The sequence below is a fragment of the Kogia breviceps genome, chromosome 19, assembly GCF_026419965.1.
Source record: "Kogia breviceps isolate mKogBre1 chromosome 19, mKogBre1 haplotype 1, whole genome shotgun sequence".
NCBI lineage: Eukaryota > Metazoa > Chordata > Mammalia > Artiodactyla > Physeteridae > Kogia > Kogia breviceps.
This window is the reverse complement of record NC_081328.1, coordinates 48,736,112-48,758,720: the sequence shown is the minus strand read 5'-3', so window position 1 is coordinate 48,758,720 and position 22,609 is coordinate 48,736,112. Positions and strand designations below refer to the sequence as shown.

The 22,609-nt window shown below is 46.9% G+C and overlaps 1 protein-coding gene across 6 annotated transcripts in view; it reads right to left on the bottom strand.

Annotated features, from left to right (window-relative positions):
- The window catches only part of CYTH1 (cytohesin 1), a 77,847-nt gene that overhangs the window by 14,731 nt on the left and 40,507 nt on the right, over positions 1-22,609 (bottom strand). For 3 of the 6 annotated variants that reach the window (XM_059048502.2, XM_067020540.1, XM_067020537.1), the window contains exons 2-9: positions 7,356-7,438; positions 6,142-6,206; positions 4,048-4,114; positions 3,658-3,776; positions 3,246-3,326; positions 2,268-2,380; positions 1,396-1,544; positions 887-998 (exon numbers count right to left, since the gene is read on the bottom strand). In XM_059048502.2, the coding sequence (XP_058904485.1) occupies positions 887-998; positions 1,396-1,544; positions 2,268-2,380; positions 3,246-3,326; positions 3,658-3,776; positions 4,048-4,114; positions 6,142-6,206; positions 7,356-7,438 (789 nt within the window). Of the gene's footprint in view, positions 1-885; positions 999-1,395; positions 1,545-2,267; positions 2,381-3,245; positions 3,327-3,657; positions 3,777-4,047; positions 4,115-6,141; positions 6,207-7,355; positions 7,439-18,897; positions 18,976-22,609 lie in introns of those variants that run through there. The other 3 variants (XM_067020539.1, XM_067020538.1, XM_067020541.1) reach the window with 2 other exon arrangements.

Genomic DNA, 22,609 nt, shown 5'->3' with positions numbered 1-22,609 from the left:
GAGGAGGATCATTCTAATGACACCTCCTGATAATGCAGGAACCCACACATCAAAAGGCCAAGGCAGAAGAAAACAGAGGAAAGTACTCTCTCAGTGGCCAAAAAATCAACATCATTACGTCCGGGGGCTCTCTCTGCATTCTGAAACGGTTAATGAAATAATCACATGTGCCTATGAATGTGTATAAAAACCTTCCTTTTGGTTACTTTGTCACCTTCATGGCAAGGCATGACCACAAATCTCAGCAATACAAGCTCACTTTTGGCAGAGGGAAGAGGAATAATTTTTAATTTTTCTGAATGAACAAAATCATTAATGTGGCTGATATCGTATTGGAAAGGGGGGGGGGAAAAAAAACCAGCGCCCAAGAATGAGTAAGAGTGCCGTGGATTGCGCTGCAGCCAGGGCCTTGGGTTTGCCATGCACGCTGCCTGTGGGGAGCCAGATGCAGAAGGAAGTGATGATGCACCGGGGTGGGGGAGGCAGGAGCACCAGATACAAACTCGTGATGGGAAGTAGAGAGAAGGGCACAGCTGGCCGCCCTCCCAGTGGTCCGGGGGGCCAGGAAGGGAAAAGGACCAGGTCCTCCGGGAACTGCCCCAGAGAGGAAATGTGGAGCGCAAACACATGTAGGCAGTATTTATGCGGGCAAGCCTGTCCCCAGGAGTCTCTGTGCGTCCCATGGGGCACTAGCCGTGCATTCACTTCCTTTCTGGAGGCGATCTTGTTAGAACAGTACGAATTCATACCAAAGTCTCTCCTTAGCGCCTCCTGCACCAACCCCCTTTTCCCCACAGCGCAGGCGCGGGTGGGCGAGTGTGCACACACACGTCCTTTCTTTCTAAGTTTCTGCGTTAGGAGCCCTAACCCAGACGGCGTCACTTACCGAGCTTCAATAGCCAGCCTTCTCGGTCTGGGTTGAAGAAAGTGTGAGTAAGGTCATTCCCATCATCTTCTGGGATTTTAAAGGGTTCGTTTTTTATGCTCTCATACAGATTCTGGGATAAAAGATGACACTGCATGTCTCTGATCCTAGAAATACCTCTCCTCCCGCCTTTTCCCATCATTCATTTAATAAGTGTTACTGTGTGCCACGCACTGGCGGCATGGAGAACACCTCTCCCTTTAGGGGCTCACAGAGACAAGAGAAATAAGATGCCTAATAGACAATTAAGAAAGCAAAGAGATCAGCCCGACTTCCATTTGAGCCTTTAGTTTCAGGTTTATAAACCACTTGCCCCCACTGACTCCTCACTGGGCCTCACTACCAATTTCTTAATGAAATTCACATAATTATGTGTATGGTCCGAGTAGACACCGGATGATCCCGTGTCCCTCCCGTCCCCTCCATCAGCGCCGCCCGGGACCACGGTCTTGAATCAGCGCCAAACTCACCCGGAGCAGCTCCTCGGGCAGGTCTCCCCCGTCGTTGATGCCTCGATTCATGGCGATGAACCTCTCCACGGTGGGCTTGTCTTTGACATTGGGGTTATGCAGGCTGGTGTTCAACATGATGATGGCAAATGAGAGGACGTAACAAGTGTCTAAGAGAGAAAGGCAAAATCCAATTGGAAACATCCCACCCGAAAGAACAAGAAACTCCAGATGAGACAGAGAATAAAGAGCAGTGCTCTCAAAAGAATCGGCAAAATCCACGCAGCTGGGTATGCTCTAGCTGAAAGGTTACATACTGCCCACTGAAGAGAGCAAGGCGCGTGAAAGAACATAAAGCGTTCAAGACCTAAAGACGTTTATTTCTTCAGATTGTAAAAGAAGAACACATACACCATAGAAAACCAGAAAAGCACAACGTATGAAAAAGAAGATATAAGCTACCTATAATCTCACCACCTAGTAATAACTTATTTTGCTTTCTTACATAAATGTGCCTAAGTGTAAGGTATCACAAATGTATCTCACAGATACAGACTGTAACACAATTAGAATGAAAACAGATACATAGTTTTGAAGTCTGCTTTTTGGCTAATCTTATTAGCATTTTTCCATGTCAATAAAGCCTCTTTTTAAAAACATGATTTTTAATAGTTGCATACTTCATAATTCAGAGGTACCCTAACTTACATTCTTACTACCTTACTGTTAGAATTTGGATAGTTTCCAACCTTTTACTACCATAAACACCATTTAAAGCAATGTTCTTAGGCAAGAACCTAAGCCTTTTTGTTTTAGAAATGACCTAGTACCTAGAAGAGAACCCGGCAGGCACTGCCAACCACAGGAGAGGACGCCCCCCACCCCCCGCTCACCTGTGGACTGGAACACCCCGTGGTTGCACTGACAGTAGCGCTGGGCAAACGCCTCCATCATCCGGTCAATCTTCTGGGCCTCTCCCGGCAGCCGGAAGCTCCACAGGAACTGCCTAGGAGGCGAAGACAGGGCGAGTTATGGGACTTGGGGAGATCATTTGTTTCTCCGTGAATGATTTCTGTGGCAAAGGGAGGCGTGGGGGACTTCAGCCTTCTGTCAAGTAACTCTGAACAGATGCAGACTAACTACTCCACATCACCGTTCTCTCGATCGGAGAGAATGAATTTAGAAAACAATTAAGATTTTCCTGTTCAAAAGAATGGTTCTCCTCCTCAGACTAATACACAAGACTGAAATATAGATAATGCTCATTTTAAAAGAACTCCAATCAATTTCCAGAAAAAAAGATGACATAGCAGGAAAAGAGATTTTCTATCGAAGCATTCATGACTGATCCCTTTAAGTCAAAGAGAGACCTGTGGTCAACAGATTTAATTCTGGATTATTTTCATCTATCTAAATGACAACACAAAAGATGATATTATTTATACTAACGGCAGTGAAAATACCAAATGACAATTTCTCGAAAGACACAGGTAATAGATTTAGCAAAAAAATTAATGTTGAGTTTTTTCCTTCTAAAATGAAGGGCACACTATCTACTTCCTATTCTAGGGCAGGAAATTAAAGGGTTTTCTAAAGCGAAATTGGGAAAGATTCAAAGTGTAAATATTCATCAATTTCCAAAATGTTAAATGAAAGACCTGAGGAACAGTTTTGCAAAATTTGCTTTCAATTTAATTCCCTTTAACCATCCAATCATTTCAATCATAGGCCAATAGACTACTTTCCTTAAGATGCTTCGAGACACTCAAATAACCGCCAAAGGTAAATTTCATTAAAATGCCACACAGGACAGATGCATAACCAAAAACCCGCCTCCTGCTCCACACGTTGTGAGCTGTGAACACACTCACCGTAAGGCCTGGACGAGGTTGAGATCGGTGAACTCATGTAGCTCCACAAACGCATGAAGAACCTGGATGTTAAACTCATCTCTAGCAAGAGAAACAAAAGATACGGGGGCGGGGGGCGGGGGAGAGCAGAAGTCAGACACTGATGCTGAGAATCCAAGGTCATCCTGACCCCCAGCCAGGCCGCCTACCATGCTGAGTGCTGAGGCCCCGTGGCCGGGGCGGGGAGGCAGCCATCTATCTACCTGCAGCTCTCCGTCTACTAGCTGAACACAGGAGGAGTCCTTCCGCCCCCAAGCACGCCAGCTGCTGTTCCCCAGCACCCCTCGGGAAAGAGCTCGGAGCATCATGGAGTTTGTTTCTCTAGGTAACTAACTGCTGACCAACCTACCACAGGTGTCTCCGGAGGCCTTACCTCTCCCCCAGGTAGTCACCGATGGCTGTTTTGTTGAGCCCTTCACCTTTATACAAGAACTGGGCGATGTCTTCGCAAGTGTTCTTCAGCAGATCATTCTCTATTAAGAACTGGATCCCCTGGAAAGACAGCAAAGATGCCAATGGTGCCTTAGACTCCAGGACGGTCCGGAAAGGAGACAAGGGCGCAGGAAGAACGGGTGTGGGTGCTCTGGACACAGAGGAAGTATCTACTAAGTAATTCCCAGTTCTGCAGGAAGCAGGGCTCACAACATGAGCTGCACTCTACAAACAGGCAGGTAAGCTGTCTCAGTCCCCCTGGGTTCCAGCTGACACCGTGGAAACCGCGACCTTACAGACTATGGGCTCTGGCTGCTGCCTTTCCACTTACTTTTTTAGGATCCATGTTGAATTTTTTTCTGCCCATGGCTACCTGTTTGTTCCTCTGCATGTTTTTCCTGTAAAACAACACCACAGCCATTTAAGTACTCCAGGTATTCGAGATTTTTTGAAAGACTGATATGACCCCCACATGCGTCCACTGATTTGCAGGGATTTCTGAGATTTATCCAGGAAAGCACAGGCACACTTAGGTCTAACTATGGAAGGACACTGAAATCCTGACACCATCCCCAGGCTCATTTGTTCCTTCTACTGCAGTGGGTTTCTTTTTTTAACATGATTTTTAAAAACTTTATTGAGGTATAGTTTACATATCATATAACACACCCATTTTGAGTGTACACCTGAATGATGTTTAGTAAGTTTACTAGGTTGTGCAACTATCACCATAATCCAGTTTTAGAGCATTTTCAAAACCCCAGAAGTGTATGCTATGTAAGTTAATAGCTTACTGCCTCAATCTGTTCGTCCATTCATCTGCTGGTAGACATTTAAAGCTAATTCCAGTTTTTGGCTATTTTAAATAAGAATGCTGTAGATATCCTCATGCATGTGGGCACGCTCTCATTTCTCTTGAGTAAATACCTGGGAGCTGAATTGCTGGGCACAGCACGGATATATGGTCAACATTATGAGAAACTGCCATCCCGTTTTCCCCAGTGTTTACACTGCTTATTCTCACCAGCTCTCGGCAACTCGAGACGCCACCTGTCTATTTAATGCCAGCCGTCCTAGTGGGTGTGAAGCAGCATCTCCTTATGACTAATGGTACTGAGCATTTTTCATGTGTCTATTATACATATAAAAGTGTTCAAGTTTTTTGCCCATTTTTTAGTTAAGCTGATTGATTGATTGATTTGTTTGTTTGTTTGTTTGGCTGCTCCAGATCTTAGTTGTGGCACGCAGGATCTTCGTTGCCGCGTGCAGGGTCTTTGTTGCAGTGTGCGGGATCTTTTTTAGTTGCGGCACGTGGGATTTTTAGTTGCAGCATGCAGGATCTAGTTCGCTGACCAGGGATCAAAGCGGGACCCCCTGCACTGGGGGCACGGAGTCTTAACCACTGGACCACGAGGGAAGTCCCTAAGCTGTTTTTTTATTAGTAAGTTTTATGTGTTCTGTCTATAGATATTCTGGATACAGGTCCTTTTTCAAATTCGGGTATTGCAAGTATTTTCTCCTCATCTGTGGTTTGCCTATTCATTTCTTTTAAGAGTATATTTTATAAGAGCAGAAATTGTAAATTCTGATGAACTCCTATTTGTCCATTTCTTTTAAGCCACAATTTTTTTTTAATGGCAAGTAAGAAAGCTATAATTCAGAACTGACAATTCTGTGACTGGATGTGATGAGCTGGCTGATTTCTGCAGGACATGCAGCTTCACTAATCCCTGATGGCCCTGCCCACACAAGTTTAAAATAACAAAATCAAACAGTCTCATGAAGCCAGACAGGGAGACTCAGGCTTAGAAAAATACAGACATGTAGTGAATTAGAAATAGCCCATTTATGACATTAAGCAGTTAGAAAATGGTCTGGGAACCCCATTCAAAATTAAACTCTCAAAGTAACTAAGATTTCACGTAGTTAAAAGAAGAAAATAACCTGCAGACACCCCTTGTCACTTTGTGCTATAATCTCATTTCTACGTTCTCTTCTCGTAAGTCTTAGGGAGGCACCAGCAAGCTTGTGATGACACTCAGACACAGCTGGGCCTCCAGCCTTCTGGAACTGCATTGGCAGCATCCATCAAGCTTTTCCTTTACCCAAAAGGAAAAACAGAAACTCTAGAATAGGTACACAGTGGACAACAGAAGGGAAGAAAGAGTTCACACGACAGTTTAAGGGCAGTTTAAGGCTTTGGGGGACCTGCCAAGTTCTCCAGTTCAGCCTTTCCAACAATGTCAAAAGCCCTCACATTTAGAAGTCCCTGCGCTGAAGGCAAAAAGTATAGTAACGTACGTGCTTGCTAGGCAAAGAGGGCAGAAAACACACTTTCTTCTTAAATACACCACGTGTGTACAATTGCAGGCTGGCACTTGGCGATGCTACAGCCACAAAACCACCTGGAAGAGGACAGACTCACCTCTCTTCTGTGGACCCCAGGTTTTCAATTTCATTAGCTACTTCTGCTATCTCATCCTTCAGCCTCTGCAAAACATACAGCCCAGAATTACCAGGAGGAAGATACAGATCGAATTAAAATCTCTAAAATCTTGCACAACTCCCTCCAACCAAAAACTAAAATAAAGCAAAATGAAATTAAATAAGATGACGCCCCCTCACAATCTAAAAATTTTTGGAAAATTCATCTATTCAACAAATATTTCTTGGGTTCCTACCAGAGAGTAAACATTCTAGGGAATACCAAGGTGAAAAAGATACCTCCTGACCTCAAGGAGTTTACAGTCTAGGACAGACATTTATAATCATACACACTATGTACAATATGTATTTTTCCACTGAAAACGGCGCCCTTAACACAGTCTGTTGGAGCACATCTGCAGCTCACTGAACAGAAGATTCCCAGGATAAACCACTCCCCCCAGCACCCAGGCTGCCCGGCCAGCAGTGTTGGTGCTGGGCCAACGGTGCCGCCAAGTGGCTGGCAAAGGGAACGCTGATCCCAGCCCTGCCTTCCACCCCTCCCCCATCTACGCAGGCCCTCAGAGTGGACGACTGTCATGCTGGAGGGGGCTTTGAGTGAAGAACTGCTAAGCTTTCCCAGCACTTACCAGTGAAGGAGGAATCAAAGAACTAGGGCCACAGCAAAGTATACTCACACCAACACTGGAGCACTTCCAGTCTCTCGGACGATGCACTTTGCAGCTTGGGGTTACAGGGTGTGCCCCTCCCGTCCCTGCCCCTGAGCTCTCAAATGTTTTACAGAGCAGAGAATTCTAAAAGAATTGCCTTCCCCAGGGGCTAAAATAATCCAATTAATGGCAACCTATCAACAGGTGCTTTCATTCCTATTTTACAGATAAAGAAACTGAAGACCAAAGAGGCAAAAAATTCTCTATCTAGAATCGTCCTGCCAGAAAGTGGCCACCAGGACGTGGACACGGATCTACTCAACCTGAAGCCTGGGTTCTAGTCGCAGTCAGGAGACCTGTCACTCTAGCCTGACAGCCGGCCAGCTAGGTGCAGCTTACAGAGCACTCCTCCTCTCTGAGGTTCCACTCTCACTTGTTAAGCAAAGCTGGTTATCAATACTTGCACTTTATCAGAACTGTGGTGAGACCAAGTCAGAAGGTGTCACGAGAAGACACCTGGTCGAGGTGGCTGCCCAGCTCCTACCTGGATGTCGGCCAGCAGCTCCTGCTTCCTCCGCCGAATGTTCTCCAGCTCCTGGCGCTCCTCTGCAGTCAGGTCACTGGGAACTACAAAAAAGGAGGGAAGGGTTACTAAGAAAGCTTTTACCTCGCCAAAAATAAATACAATCCAGAGACCGCAAAAGGACAAAGGTACCACGGAAGAGGTGAGAAGCCAGTGTTGGAAATGAACGACTGCGGGGGACGGATCTGGCTCCCATTCTCCGTCCGGATTACCAAGGTTAGAAAGGATAGTGGATCACAGAGAAGAGCTCTGATAAAGGAACAGTTGTCACAAAAAAACAAGAGAGAAAAGGCTGCCTGAGATGAGATGAGGTTGGCTAGGAATGAAAGAGGACTGTTGGGCCTGCCTCAGGGGTGAGCGGCTCAGGCCCCTGGTTAATCCATCTCTCTAGGCCTCAGCTCCCTCACTGGGTCCAGCCCCGACACAGGGCGATGTCTATGACCCTAGCGGGGAGGGGGAGGCAACAGAGAAGAAACGTGAACGACAGTTTTGTGCCATTCTGGGGGGGGAAGGGGAGAGACTAGTCTGTACAGAGAAAAAAAATCTAGAAGGACACACCCCCCAAACTGAAACAACGTTAAACTCTGAGGATGGGGTTATGGGGGCTTTTCTCTCTGCTTTATACCCTTTAACATTTTTTGAATCATATTTTTAAATGAGCTCTTATCATCAGAACAAAGTTACTTAATTTCCCATCAGTTCTCACCACAAAATGCTTCCTCATTCCTTCAGACTCCATCTCCTCTAAAAGCAGGGGCTCAGGGTAGGAAGGCCCTACAACGGCCCTTCTGAGTGTGCGGGCAGCCAGTGGTCAATGGAAGAACAGGAGCTGGCATCAGGCATGCCCGGCTCCAATCCCAGATCCAACCCACCACACAGCACTCAGGCCACTTCGCACAGTTACTGAACCTATTCAGGCCGCGTTCACCACCAATAAAATGGGGACACCCTCGGGCTTCCCTGGTGGCGCAGTGGTTGAGAGTCCGCCTGCCGATGCAGGGGACACGGGTTTGAGCCCGGTCTGGGAAGATCCCACATGCCGCGGAGCGGCTGGGCCCGTGAGCCGTGGCCGCTGCGCCTGCGCGTCTGGAGCCTGTGCTCCGCGACAGGAGAGGCCACAACGGTGAGAGGCCCGCGTACCGCATAAAAACCAAAAACCAAAAAACAAAAAAAAACGGGGACACCCTTGCCCATGCACTGGCTGCTGTGAGGGTGAAGTCCCATAGTCACCGAAGTACACCCCATCCCGCCTGGGGCTTAGGAGGGGCTCACAAGTGTTGAACCCATTCCCTTGGGGGCCACAGCAAAGGGCCCCATGTTGCCAGATGGGAGGGGCAGTACCTGGATGCTTCCATCCTTCGCACAGGCGCCTCAGTAAGTGAGAACTGCTCCGTATGATGGGGTGGCCACAAGTCGAGTGTGGGTAGTAAGCACTTGAAATGTGATTAGCTCAGTTTGAGATGGGCTGTGTGTGTAAAATACACACCAGATTTTGTACCAAAAAAGTAACATATCTCTTTAATACTTTTTTGTATTGATTACACATTGAGATGATAAGTTGGTAAATAAAATATATTATTTTAATTGTGCTCACAGGGGCTGCTGGAGAGTAACACTGCATTTGTGGCTCATATTACGTTTCTAGTGGGCAGCACAGTGGAACAGTTCTGCTTGAAGGCATAGTCAGGGTGCACGACTTGCCAACCATGGCAGTGAAACTGAATCTACTGCGTTCAGAGCACAGTTACTCTCCCCAAATATTTCATAAAAATCATATAAGATAATAGAAGAGGGTAGAAACAATAGACCAAGATTAAGTCTCAGCACAGGTTAGTTAGTTAGTTACATTAGGTTCTAAGCTGATTCTTCCTTTTTTAATCCAGCTTTTCCCCACCCTTGTCTAGAAAAGTGTCTTTAAAAAAAAAAAAAATTTATTATTTTTTTAACATCTTTATTAGAGTATAATTGCTTTACAATGGTGTGTTAGTTTCTGCTTTATAACAAAGTGACAGTTATACGTATACATATGTCGCCATATCTCTTCCCTCTTGCACCTCTCTCCCTTCCACCCTCCCTATCCCACCCCTCTAGGTGGTCACAAAGCACCGAGCTGATCTCCTGCTGCTATGCAGCTGCTTCCCACTAGCTAGCTATTTTATGTTTGGTAGTGTGTATATGTCCATGCCACTCTCTCACTTTGTCCCAGCTTACCCTTCTCCCTCCCCGTATCCTCAAGTCTGTTCTCTAGTAGGTCTGCATCTTTATTCCCGTCTTGCCCCTAGGTTCTTCTGACCATTTTTTTTCCATTTTCTTTTTTTAGATTCCATATATATGTGTTAGCACACGGTATTTGTTTTTCTCTTTCTGACTTACTTCACTCTGTATGACAGTCTCTAGGTCCATCCACCTCACTACAAATAACTCAGTTGCGTTCTTTTTTATGGCTTAGTAATATTCCATTGTATATATGTGCCACATCTTCTTTATCCATTCATCTGTCGATGGACACTTAGGTTGCTTCCATGTCCTGGCTATTGTGAATAGAGCTGCAATGAACATTTTGGTACATGACTCTTTTTGAGTTATGGTTTTCTCAGGGTATATGCCCAGTAGTGGGATTGCAGGGTCGTATGGTAGTTCTATTTTTAGTTTTTTAAGGAACCTCCATACTGTTCTCCATAGTGGCTGTATCAATTTCCATTCTCACCAACAGTGCAAGAGGGTTTCCTTTTCTCTACACCCTCTCCAGCATTTATTGTTTGTAGATTTTTTTTGATGATGGCCATTCTGACCGGTGTGAGATGATATCTCATTGTAGTTTTGAGTTGCATTTCTCTAATGATTAATGATGCTGAGCATTCTTTCATGTGTTTGTTGGCAATCTGTGTATCTTCTTTGCAGAAATGTCTATTTAGGTCTTCTGCCCATTTTTGGATTGGGTTGTTTTTTTGATATTGAACTGCATGAGTTGCTTATAAATTTTGGATATTAATCCTTTGCCAGTTGCTTCATTTGCAAATATTTTCTCCCATTCTGAGGGTTGTCTTTTCGTCTTGTTTATGGTTTCCTTTGCTGTGCAAAAAAGCTTTTAAGTTTCATTAGGTCCCATTTGTTTTTTGTTTTTATTTCCATTTCTCTAGGAGGTGGGTCAAAAAGGATCTTGCTGTGATTTACGTCACAGAGTGTTCTGCCTATGTTTTCCTCTAAGAGTTTGATGGTGTCTGGCCTTACATTTAGGTCTTTAATCCATTTCGAGTTTATTTTTGTGTACGGTGTTAGGGAGTGTTCTAATTTCATTCTTTTACATGTAGCTGTCCAGTTTTCCCAGCACCACTTATTGAAGAGGCTGTCTTTTCTCCACTGTATATTTATTTTTGGCTGCATTGGGTCTTCGTTGCTGCACGTGGGCTTTCTCTAGTTGCGGCGAGCAGGGGCTACTCTTGGTTGTGGTTTGCGGGCTTCTCATTGCGGTGGCTTCTCTCATTGCGGAGCATGGGCTCTAGGCGCACGGGCTTCAGTAGCTGTGGCACGCAGCCTCAGTAGTTGTGGCTCGTGGGCTTAGTTGCTCCACGGCATGTGGGATCTTCCCGGACCAGGGCTCAAACTCGTGTCCCCTGCATTGGCAGGCAGATTCCCAACCACTGCACCACCAGGAAAGTCCCTAGAAAAGTGTCTTTTAAATTTCTCCAAGACCCACAATTAAGAATGGCATTCGATTTCATGACCCAATCTCCCCCATACACCACAGTATCAAAAATAATACCCTTGGGGCTTCCCCGGTGGTCCAATGGTTAAGACTCCATGCTTCCACTGCAGGGGACATGAGTTTGATCCCTGATTGGGAAACTAAGATCCCACATCCCGCACAGTACAGCCAAAAAAAGAAAACAAAAACAAAAACAAACCCCTCACCATGTGAAATCCATTGACATTTTCTACTGTTTTACTCTTAGTTTTCCTAACAGTGGCTGTGGCCCAGGAAACTGATTTCGTAGCCTAATGAACGCACTGAGTCCTGTAGTTTGAAATACACTCCTAATTCACTAGAGGTTGGAAGACAGAGCCATCTAGAGACTCCAACAGACCACCTACACCCAGCCCAGGCCTTCCAAGTGAGGCCTCAACTGTGTCTCTGTGAACTCAGGGGTGAGCATTCCAACAGCTACTTCAGGAGAAAGTTAACTAACAACAGATCAGTTCTAGTTAGAGCAAAAACGACTCTAAGAAACAACACAAACTCTACTGATTCATACCCCATTCTAGAGAAAAGCACACCTAAAGGAGTCCATTCTGCTTCTTCTGGACTTCACAAACCAGAAAAATTTCTAGTCCATGAAGATGAGAAGTTCCCTTTAAGAAACTAATTTCCTGAGCTTCTAACATAACATGGTTTTGCAAATTTGAGGCAATAGTTCATTTCTTTAATAGCTATTCCATGGGGGAATGAATAACCAGGCTTTGACTCTGAACCACAGAGAAGGCTTGATCAGATCACTAAGGAGTCTCGCCCCAATCAGAGGCAAGACTACGGTCCTCATAACAAGGCTGATGAGAAACAGCCATGATGTGAAAAATTTGTATCTCGAGATTGCTGGATACCCTGAGAAGCCAATTTCTATTGTTCCAAACTGGAAACTCTCAGTGGTGGCTTCCTTTTCAGAATCTAAGCACCCAGCCATTCTGGGTTAGCCTGCGCACAAGACAGTTTTTCTGGAAGGTCACAATCTAGCTTCTGCAGTAGAAGTCCAAAATGTGCCTGCGGTCCTCCACCTTCTGAGATGCTGCTTTAGAGAGAGTAAAGGAATACAAAAAGGTACAATCCTGCAATACCACAGAGTACGGGGAGAGGGGCCATCGGCAACAGAAGCTTCAACGAATTTCCAGGGCAAAGAAGGCAGAGCGCCAACATCTCCCTCTGAAAGCAGACTCCACTAGGGCAGGGACCCTGCATGCCTGACACTGCCATGTTCGCAGCACCCAGCACAGCGCCTGGCACCCAAAGGTTCTGAATATATATTTGTCCCCAGACAAAAACAAAGGAGCTGGGCCGACACGCAGAGAGCAAGCATGGGAGAGGGTGCCCAGGGCGGAGCCTCGATTCCTATATTTGGGAGGCCTGGTACTGGCCTGTGGGGAGCAGACTTACGCCCCAGGCCCGTCCCCACACGTGGAGCTCCCACTCAGCCCATCCACCGTATCATTCTTCCGCACAGAGATGGCTGAGCCTCCGGCCTGAACGGCAACCAGCAGGGCAGGGAGCAGATAAGCTACCCTGGAGCAGACAGAGACACTTAAGGGAACAGAAGAAAACTCTGAAAGAACAGGAAACTATGAAAAGGAGACAATTACAGAAAAAGAATACGCTCTTGGAAATTCAACATATTTTGCCCCTCTAGCCTCTCCCAAAATAAAAAAAGTCAATAAAAGGATAAAAGATGAAGTTGAGGCACTCCTACAGAACAAAGTGCAAAAGAAAAGACTTGAAAAAAGAAGCAAAACAAAATATAAGCAAGAAGTCAGTCCATTCAGTACAATAAAGTTTTTTTAATCTCAGAGAAGTCCTCAGAGTAAAGTTCAGAAGTTGAAGGATTAAAGACGATCCTAAAACCTCGATGAGGAGTAAAGAAGGGAACCAGACCACCCACAAAACAAGAATCGGGCTGGAGCAACAGAGATCCCCTAAGACAGCGGAAGGGGCTTTCAAAGTTCTAAACAAAAACAATTCTGACCCGACACGCACGCACGCTCACAGCGTGGAGAGGATCCGATCAGAACAAGAGGCCAATGGGCTGCAAGACGACCGTCCTCAGGAAGAGTGGACGAGAGAGTGAATGCGAAAGAGCTGGAGTGTTTACGATGGGAGAAGGCATCACTGGGTCTCCTTCTCAACAGAAGAACAAGGTAGCTAGAAACAGGAAAACCAAAGGCTAGAGGGAATCAGGGTTCAAGCCACATGCCAATGGGAGGTAAGAAAGGAGGCATCGACCTTGGTGCTGGGAAGGGCTCCCAGGAGAGCGCACACTCCTGTCGCGGGGCGGGTGCTGGTGGGGAGCACGTGGCACAGAGGCCACTTCAGGTTCCAGGACAAAAGCTGTATGTAATCAGCTGTGAGCATGCTGAAATGGGGGAAGAGCTGACGGAGGTGTGAGGGCCCGAGAGGGGCAAGGAGCACGCGAAGGGCAAGCGGCATCCCCGCACCTCCTCTTACGAAGGAGCAGGAGGCACGCGTGAAAGATCGCAGACAGAAATCAAGGTTGTGAATGTGTGTATGAAAGTCTCAAAGATGAAAATTAAGCGACCAGACATTTGTGAAAAACTATCAAAAATGGACAGGGAGAGAGTGAAGGAAAGAATGCTGCAAGTGAAGGAAATCAGGAGATAATCTTTGACTTTGATAAAATAATCAGCAGGAAGAGAATATTCATACAAACCTCGCAGCATCTACCAGAAGACCAAAAACCAGAAAAAGTTCATTATGAGCTGTTGCTTCTGGGTAGGGGGTCTGGGAATGGAGAGAGATGGGGCACATGAGCTCCTGAATACTTGCTTAAAAAAATACAGTTAAGTGCTACTGCCATTTTTTAAATGAAAAATAAAAATGTTAGTCTATGGTCACTAGAAAAAGACAGGCCTTCTATTGGGCTGGCCAAAAAGTTCGTTCGGGTTTTGCCGTAACATCTTATGGAACATCAATATGTCCTGGGGGTCAGATGGAAGATACTTCTAGCCAACGTGCAGTCAGAACCAGCAAGACATTTATCCACATTTACTCTGAAGCTGTCTCCTGCCATAAACCACGCGATTTCTAAATTGCTTCTCCATTCCACACTTAGTACCCTTAAATCACAGCACCGCTTCCCTTTTGGTTCAACAAATCACCTAAGAACTTAACCACATACACAAAAAAGAAGCAGATTTAGATCTCATTTTTCTGGTGGAATTTTGCTGAGGTGAGAAAAAAAAATCCAGCATTTTAACAAACGTATTTTCCTCTGCTTAAACTTATCAATGCAACACCAGATTTTCAACTCAAGCCCTCATTCTCATGTTGCCCATGAGGAAAAAAAAAATTCCACAGACAAAATGCTTAATTTCATTTAACAGCATGAAGAATCAAAACCGTGGCTGGAGAGCCAGAGGAGTAAGTGATCCCTAGGATCCTAGCTGGCGTCTCAAGGACCCTGGAAGGCTGCCACCAGGACACGACAGGAACAGCTGGCACTCAGAAACCACCACATCCACTCGGCACCCCGAGTTTCTGAGAAAGCAGCGTGGGCCCCTGGGAAAGGCATCTATCTACCCACGCCCTGGCTCTCCTGCGTAGCCATTAGGGTTAAACTGTAAAAGATCTGATGGGCCAGATGGCAGAGCAACAAACAACTCCTCCCCCCAACCCCGACTGCCACGTGCTGCAGCCACGCTTCTATGCCAGGAAGGCAGCTAAACCCTCTTCTCCTGAAAAGAATGGCAACTAGGGAGGCAGCGGCCTGCGCATAAAGGACACGGGGCAGAGGGCCTGGAGGCCTTGGGAATTCATGCCTGCAAAGGTTAATTTCAATACAAGGTGCCCTGCTTCCAGTACGGGGACCAGTCCAGTAGCAGCCCCTCACCATTCCCTTGCAGGGCTCCAATTTAATGAAGGGGATTAAAGAGCCTACAACAACAAGGGACCATTGTGCTCGGCTGTGAATAGAAAAGCCACACAAGGGGACCTTCTATTTATTTCTTTATTTAAATGTTGCTCTGCGGATTTAACCGGCAGAAACCCAGAGCAGCACTGTGCTCCATCCAGCGCATACAAAGGAGGCTCTCTTAAAGGGACAGTGCCCTCCTTCCAGGCTGGGGGCGGGTAGATACGTACATGCGGCATCGCTAGGTCCAGCTTCTCCCTCTCCAGCGGTCACAGTCACGGGCAGGTGCCCAGAGACCTGCCATGAAGTCCAACTGAAAAGGCAGATCTTCTGACAGCAGTTTCTGCTCAACAGGAATACAGGCGGCTGCCAGCCAAAAGGGACCACGTTGTCTGTCCTTCATCCCCAGGGGTGACATATATCAAAGTGTTGGAGGTGCACTTTAGGGCCCAGACACTGCTCCCTGAGGTCCTCCAGCTATACCAGGTCCCTCTGCCTAGCTTTAAAATACATCATTTGCCTTATTTTTTCCACCATAATCATCAACCATCATCCTTCTTATATATAGCCCTTACCTTTCGGTGGATAAGAAGGGTCTAAATTTAAACCAGCACAGCAGGGAAATATTTAAAAAGGTGAGGCCAAGAGTCCATAAGGCCATCCCTGTTCCCCACGTGTGGAGAAAGTAGACAGACAGGTCTGGTCTCCACGCAGCCCAGGAGGGCCTCGGTGTGCAGAAGCTCTTCCAGGCCTCCGGAGCCTGTGCCGGCCAGGGTGCCCTGCTAAGCAAGGCCAGACCCTTTCCAGGCTGGAGTTTCATGAAACAGAAAACACTCACAGCCTCAGAAACCACCTGCCCACCTGGAGCCACAGCAGCCTGGTAAAGTAAAGCACTGGGCCTTCCTGTACCCTCTCCAGAAACTGTTACCAGCTCCAGAGGGAACATGAGCTATTTACAAACAGCTTTTGGGTTCAAGAGCGCAAATCTGGGAAGCTGCCCACGGAGTGAAGGCGGTGTGCCGCCAAAGATCAAAGGGCCTGCGTACAGAACTCACGGTGTGGTGAGTGCGGGTCATACCACCAGGCACTTTCTGAATCAGCCCTGTGCAGATCCTCCGGTCAGATCACTCACTCCGCCCCACCCTGGGGTAAGTCACCTTGGTCTCCCAAGAGATCCCAGTGCCTTCCAATGTGAAAAAACCCAAAAGACTAGAAAGAGCTCAGGCTTTGGTGACATACAAACAGTCAGCAGACTTTCACAAAACTCTCAATTCTATGCTGACGTTAGAAATACATGAGGTCAGATCTTCATGATGGGGATACGAAAACAACCAAAATTCACAGGGTCCTTAAGTAAAGGCAACATAGAGATGAGTGAAACAGAAAGCTCCAATGACTAAGGGGCTTCACTGACAGCCTCACACTTAGAGACAGACCTCAGGGTAGTTGTCAAGACCAGAGGGCACAGGAGGACGTAGCAAAGGGATGTGACCGAAATCTGAAACGTGTAGACACATATACGGCCAACAGTCTGCTGACCTGACCACCTCACACCTTTACAGAAAGTCTCCCAACTTTGGGAAGCAATTCCTTTTCCCTCCAACTAAGTCAAAACTACAGCAACCCTCTGTATAATTTAATACCATATTATTCTGCCTTGAAAAGGAAGGAAACTCTGACACGTGCTAGAGCATGAAAGAACCCGGAAGACATTGTGCTAAGTGAAATAAGCCAGCCACAAAAGGACCAATACTGTTCGATTCCACTTACATGAGGTCCCTAGAGAAGCCAAATTTACAGGGACAGAAAGTGGAATGGTGGGTGTCTGGGGCTGGGGGAGGGGAGAATGGGGAGCCAGTGTTTAACGGGGACAGAGTTTCAGTTTTGCAAAAATTCTGGGGAGGGATAGTGGTGATGGTTGTCAACAAGGTAAATGAACTTAATGCTACTGAACTGTTCACTTAAAATGGTGAATTTTATGTTACATATATTTTACCGTAATTAAAAACAAATGAAACAAAATTTTAATAGCAATATCCTGACTTCCTGATTTCTGCTTACCTTAGTCCCTTTCCCAAGAAGCTATGATTTGACTTTTGTGTAAAGCACTGGAAGAGAAGTGTCTCACCACCAATTTACAGCCTAAGTGATTCTAAAAGAAAGAATTAAATTGGCACGTGGCTAGCATAACTGACATTCAACACAGGAGGTGAGAGGTGCCTTCTAGCAAATTGCCGAGGTGAATATTTACTCTTCTAGCTTAAATTCTTTCCATAAAAAGACCACCCAGTCTCCCACCTAGAAGTAAGTATATTAAAGATTTTATTACCATAGTCTGCATCTTTAAGGAAAACTTTGTTCCTATCTCAGTCTTTGAGACGTCTCATCTAACCGCTAACCTAACAACTCAGGCCCCCTTAACTGAGATGAGACACTGCCCAGGGATTGGGGGGCGGGGGGAGGGACGTCTGTGTGGGGCTTCACTGCCTAGTTGCTCTGTGACCTGGAGAAAACCACCACCTCTCCCTGCCCTGGTTTCCTTAAGCAGGAATGGGCATGTCGGCATCCTTGTCCTTCCCAATGAGAGGGTGCATAATAAACAGCTCCATAAACTGTCTCATGAAGGCAGGGTATTTTATCATCTTACCTTACACAGAGAATGGAATCAACACATTTTATCTAATAAATCATAGAACTCAAAGACCAGTTTGCATAACCTTATGATTCAACCAGCTAACCAAACGGAAAATGAAGTCAAATTCCAAGGTAGTAAAAGAAAAAGTCATAAAATTTTATCCTAAAAGTTTGGTTTAGAAAAATAAAGTTAACATCTGCTTTCAAGAAAAGCTGAACACTAGAAAATAATCATTTTAAGAAGCTCAAGCTTTTCTAAAACCTAGCAGTGGTACTATGTGATCCAGCTGGACTTCTGCAGCAGTTTCTCTCCAGCACTCATACTTGCGATCTCTGTCTCTAAGGCTGTTTTTGAAAGGATCACAGAGACTGCAAGCAGAGCTGGAGCCAGCTCGGCAAGGAGAGCCATGTTCTACCTCTGGCTCCTTGAGACATCGCAGAGCCCTCCTGCTCTCAGGGAGAGCCTGGGAGCTCCCATCCTAGCAGCCGAACCGAGCATCAGTGCCCCCCTCCTCCCTCCCCACACCAGCTGCCATCTCTGGCACTGCACAGCTGTGCCACCACATCCCTTCCCTCCAAAAGAGAGGCTGGGTGAGGGCGTGAAGAACTGAAGAAGTCAGTTTGCTCTCACTTTACCCGCCTTCCTAAAACCTATGTGTACGCTGGCCCTTTGTAAAACCCTGAATACTTCTGCAGACTGAAACATTGCCGCCCCCTCCCCCCCTTGGCTGACAGCTGGAACAGACCCCTGGCACCAAAACAAACGTGGGACTCCAGCTTCTCTTCTATGTGCATTTTTGGAAAGAGGGCTACCATACCCGGGGAAGGTTCCAAAGTTCTTAATGAGTAAAATAAAAACTCCTAGGGTGGGTTGAGAGGGGGATCTCCCCGGATTTGCCCCTCTGCTTTCTGCCGGCCTATTTCTAACCTCACCAGAGCAGGGCCACAGAAATCGGTTATTAGCTTGTTCCTCAATCTCAGGCCTAGAAGAAACCACACTGAAGGCTTAAACCTATATTTGAAGAAGCTACTGGAAAAACCCTAGGAGGAGAGAGCAGAATGCAAAACCACAAGACAGACATGCAGAGAAGCAGCCGCTGCACACATCACGGTGCTGCCTGCTCCTGGGTGGGAGAGGCCGGCAGCGGGCGGCGGCGCATAATAATAACAGAGGGATCCGAGCTCTACAGGAAGCTGCACACGACGGGCTCACACGCGCCACCCACCCGGCCACTTACCCGGGGCGAGTCCCCGAGTCCCCTCTCCGGCAGCCCCAGGATCCCGGCAGCCCCAGGGCGGCGACGTCAAAGCCCGGGCAGCTGGCAGCTCTCAGCTTCAGAGGCCATGGTGGCCCGGCACCGCGACCCCCCAGTCCCAGGCCCCCGGCTGCCCACACAGCGCCGGGCGGAGGCAGCGATGGAGCCCGCACAGAACGTGCGTCCACACAGCCAGGGCAGAGGCGGCGGCCGCGGACACAAAAGCTGAGCGGAAACCCGGGTGGAGGGGGAACCGATGCTGGTGGGGAAGGCAGGCGTGGACGGAGACGTCGCCGGGCTGACACTTGGAGTGTGTGCTCCGTCCTCCAGGCTTATTTCCATGAATGCGAAGACAGTGCCCCGCCCACCACGCCCCCACTCGCGGCCTCGGAGGGGGGACGAGCCAAGAGCCTTTGCTCACAGGCTGCAGCGGCTTTTTTCTCCCCCTTGGAAGCAAAAAGCTGATGGTGGCTTCCCAGGGAGGATGTTAACCCTTACTTACGGTACCCTCTCCCTTCCTGAGTGGACAAACAAGAGGGCAGGCTCCAGAGGGCAGGATGTTCTGTCGCCCTCCGCGCAAGGCCACCTCCTTCTGCTGAGGACTGTGTCAGCAGGCAGGGGTGCTGACCACGCTGCTCCAACACTATCCCCCTCCTGTCCTCTGAGGCCCTAGGCCCCCTGTCTCCACGTGGCACGCTCCAGTCTTTTTACTAAAAAGGACCTGCCTCCCACTCAGGCCACGTGCTAGCCTCTCTCTCCACACACGGGCCATAGGTGTTTCCACACCAGAGGCTGCAACATAGCGATCCAGTATATTCTGGTTAGGGTGAGTGAGGCAGGTGGGTCCAGGGACGATACTGTAAGATGGCTGGTGACAAGAAACGTCGCTACAGCCTGAGAGGAGTGGCTCTCAAACTCCAGAGGCGCGAGGATCACCAAGGGCACCATCAGACACACAGATCTGGGACCCCAGGCTGAGACTCGGGTTCCAGAGGCTCAGGCCCCCGTGTTAAGCCAGAACACAGGGTGACTGGAAGCCTTGTATGCAGACCCCTCTGAGAAGCACTGCCTTTGACTAATAAGGGAAGAGACACAAGGATTTTAAAACAAGTGCCAAATAAACAAGGAGAAAAAAGAGAAAATAAACCACTACACTAGATGAGGTTCTCCGATCTCGGCACTATTGACATTTCGGGGATCATTCTGTGTCGAGGGCATCCTGGTGCCTTAGAGCACATTTAACTGCACCCTGGCCTCCACCCACTGGATGCCAGTAACACCCCATCCTATCCTCCAGATAGGACATCCCCAAATGTCTCCAGACATTGCCAAATCCCCTGCAGGGCAAAAGTGTCCTGCTTAAGAACCACTGGTCCAGGCACACAACAACAGGGGGAAAAAAACTTAAAAATCCCACACCCTTCCCTGCCTTCCAGTCCTCTGCCCTTAGGAAACTGCTGATAGGAGGCATCCTCCCCCACTACACTAACGTGGGACTCATACCCTGAAGTTTCCTCATCACCAAGAGGGTCACCAGACTTAACCAAACACTTGCACTTTGCAGCCTAGCCTGTCTTTAAAGAAACAGCCACAATATGAACAATTTTATTTTTGTGTCGAAATGGCAGTTCTCATCTAAAAGAATCATAACCAAATCTATGAGAAATAAACCCTAAAATTATTTATGAAATCTTTGCTTTAAGCTGCAAAAGGAGGCAAGTTTTCAACAAACACGTGGACTGAGAGTCCCTATCTGACACTCAGTCTGGTGAGCTGCCCATCCCTCCCCCGGCCCCAGGGAGAGTCCATCCTCCCTGGTCCACCAGAGCACCTCGTTCCCAACCTGTTTCCGTTTCCTTCTCACTGTTTAGAGGCTCATCCTGGCCAGCCATCAAGAGCCACCTCTTACGGGGAGAACTCCCTCAGTTCACACAAATTAACCCTCACTTAAAGGCCTTCTTCATACTATTTCCTTTGAACAATGTTTGTACCATGCAGTTTACCACCTGGCTGGACACTGTCCTGTTCCCAGGGGGTTATCTGTCCATGAAATTAAGCTCTTGCCTTCCAGTAAAATACCATAAATAGTCTCACAGCACTCTGCACAGTCCTAAGGGCTATGTCCCCCTTTCTGAGCTAACATCAAAATACGCACAGACACACTCCAGGGATTTAAAGGTCCCAGCAGACAGGTCCTGACCTATCACTTTCTGTGCACAACTCGGTCATAAGGCACAGGCTCACTGTGGCTCACCCTTAACTCACCAGCTACAATTCAGCAACAGAGGATCCACCACTGGGCTTGACTTGTAGCGTGTAAACCAGCAAAGGCCTCAGCGTGAAGCCAGGCCAGACTGGCTGGCAGCAAAGCCTGCACCATGGTCAATTCTTGGCACAAACAGTATGATCCAAGGAAGCAAGGAGACAAGAATTGAGAGTGAAAAGCTACCGACAGGATGTCTGCAGTGTGGCCTGCCTCTTCTCTGAAGACAGATCTCAATAAACGGCCTCACAATCAAGTTTATGAAATCACAGCGATGATCAGAGAAAAAGACTGTTCACCGGCTAGTATCTCAGGAAATCTACCAACAGAGAAAATAAAAGATTTTAAAAATTACTTTCTCAGACTTGTAATCTAACAATCTTTGGGGAAAACATGGTCACCACCCATAAACCAGCTACCCTATTAGTAACACCAGCAAATGCCCCGCAAGCCAGCGCACTCACTGTGCCAGGAGCAAGTACCCAAGAAAACAAGGAAGATCTGAGCATGGCAGAAAGACCCCTGCGGGAAAAGCTGTCCTCAGTATGTGCATCAGTTTCTAAAACTACTGTTTACCTTACCAACAAGAGTTTCACAGGAGTGCAACAGATAAAAGGATATTAAAGTTCATATGGAAAATGTATGTATGAATAGCCTAGAAAACTATGAAGAGGAAGAAGGGTAATGTGAGGGGAGCCTCTGCCAGAGATTAAAGCGTTGAGACATCAAAAATTTGAAATTTCAGCACTAGAGAAGGAAAACAGCAGAAAAGGAACTCAAGAAATACTGAAACACACAGGTGGCACTTCAAGTCATAAAATCTCATAAAGAAAATATTTTTAAAAGATACAAAAATATAAAGAAAAATAGGATTATTCAGCCAATGAGGGGGGGCAATTAGCCAGCTACCCATCTGAGGGAAAACTACGCTGAATGTCTACCTCATTTATATCAGAATAAATTCTAGCTGAATCAAAGATTTTAATATAAAAAAACCCCACAAAAATTCTAGAATAAAGCATGGATTAATATGGTCATAATCTCAGAGAGTCTGTTCAGCTTGCTACAATAAAATGTAAATCTTCAGAATGGAAAATAAAGTTCTATGAGCTAAAAGGTAAACAACCAGGACAACCAATGTGCAAAATATATGACAGAGGATTAACTTCTTTTCACAAGGAGAGCAGCGTACAGAGCAGTAAGACAAAGGTGGACACAACCAGCGAAAGACATAAAAAGCAGACCCAGAAAGAGAAACACAATGGCCAGACATGAAGGATGCTTAAACTCTCAAGTTAAAGCATGAACACCACACCGCTTCCGGTGAGTCTGGCAGAAATGAGAGCGTCTGCCAAGGGCGCGGGAGTACACAGGCGGCCCAGGCTCTGCTGGGGAGTGTAAACGGCACGAGATTTCTGCAGTACTTTTCAA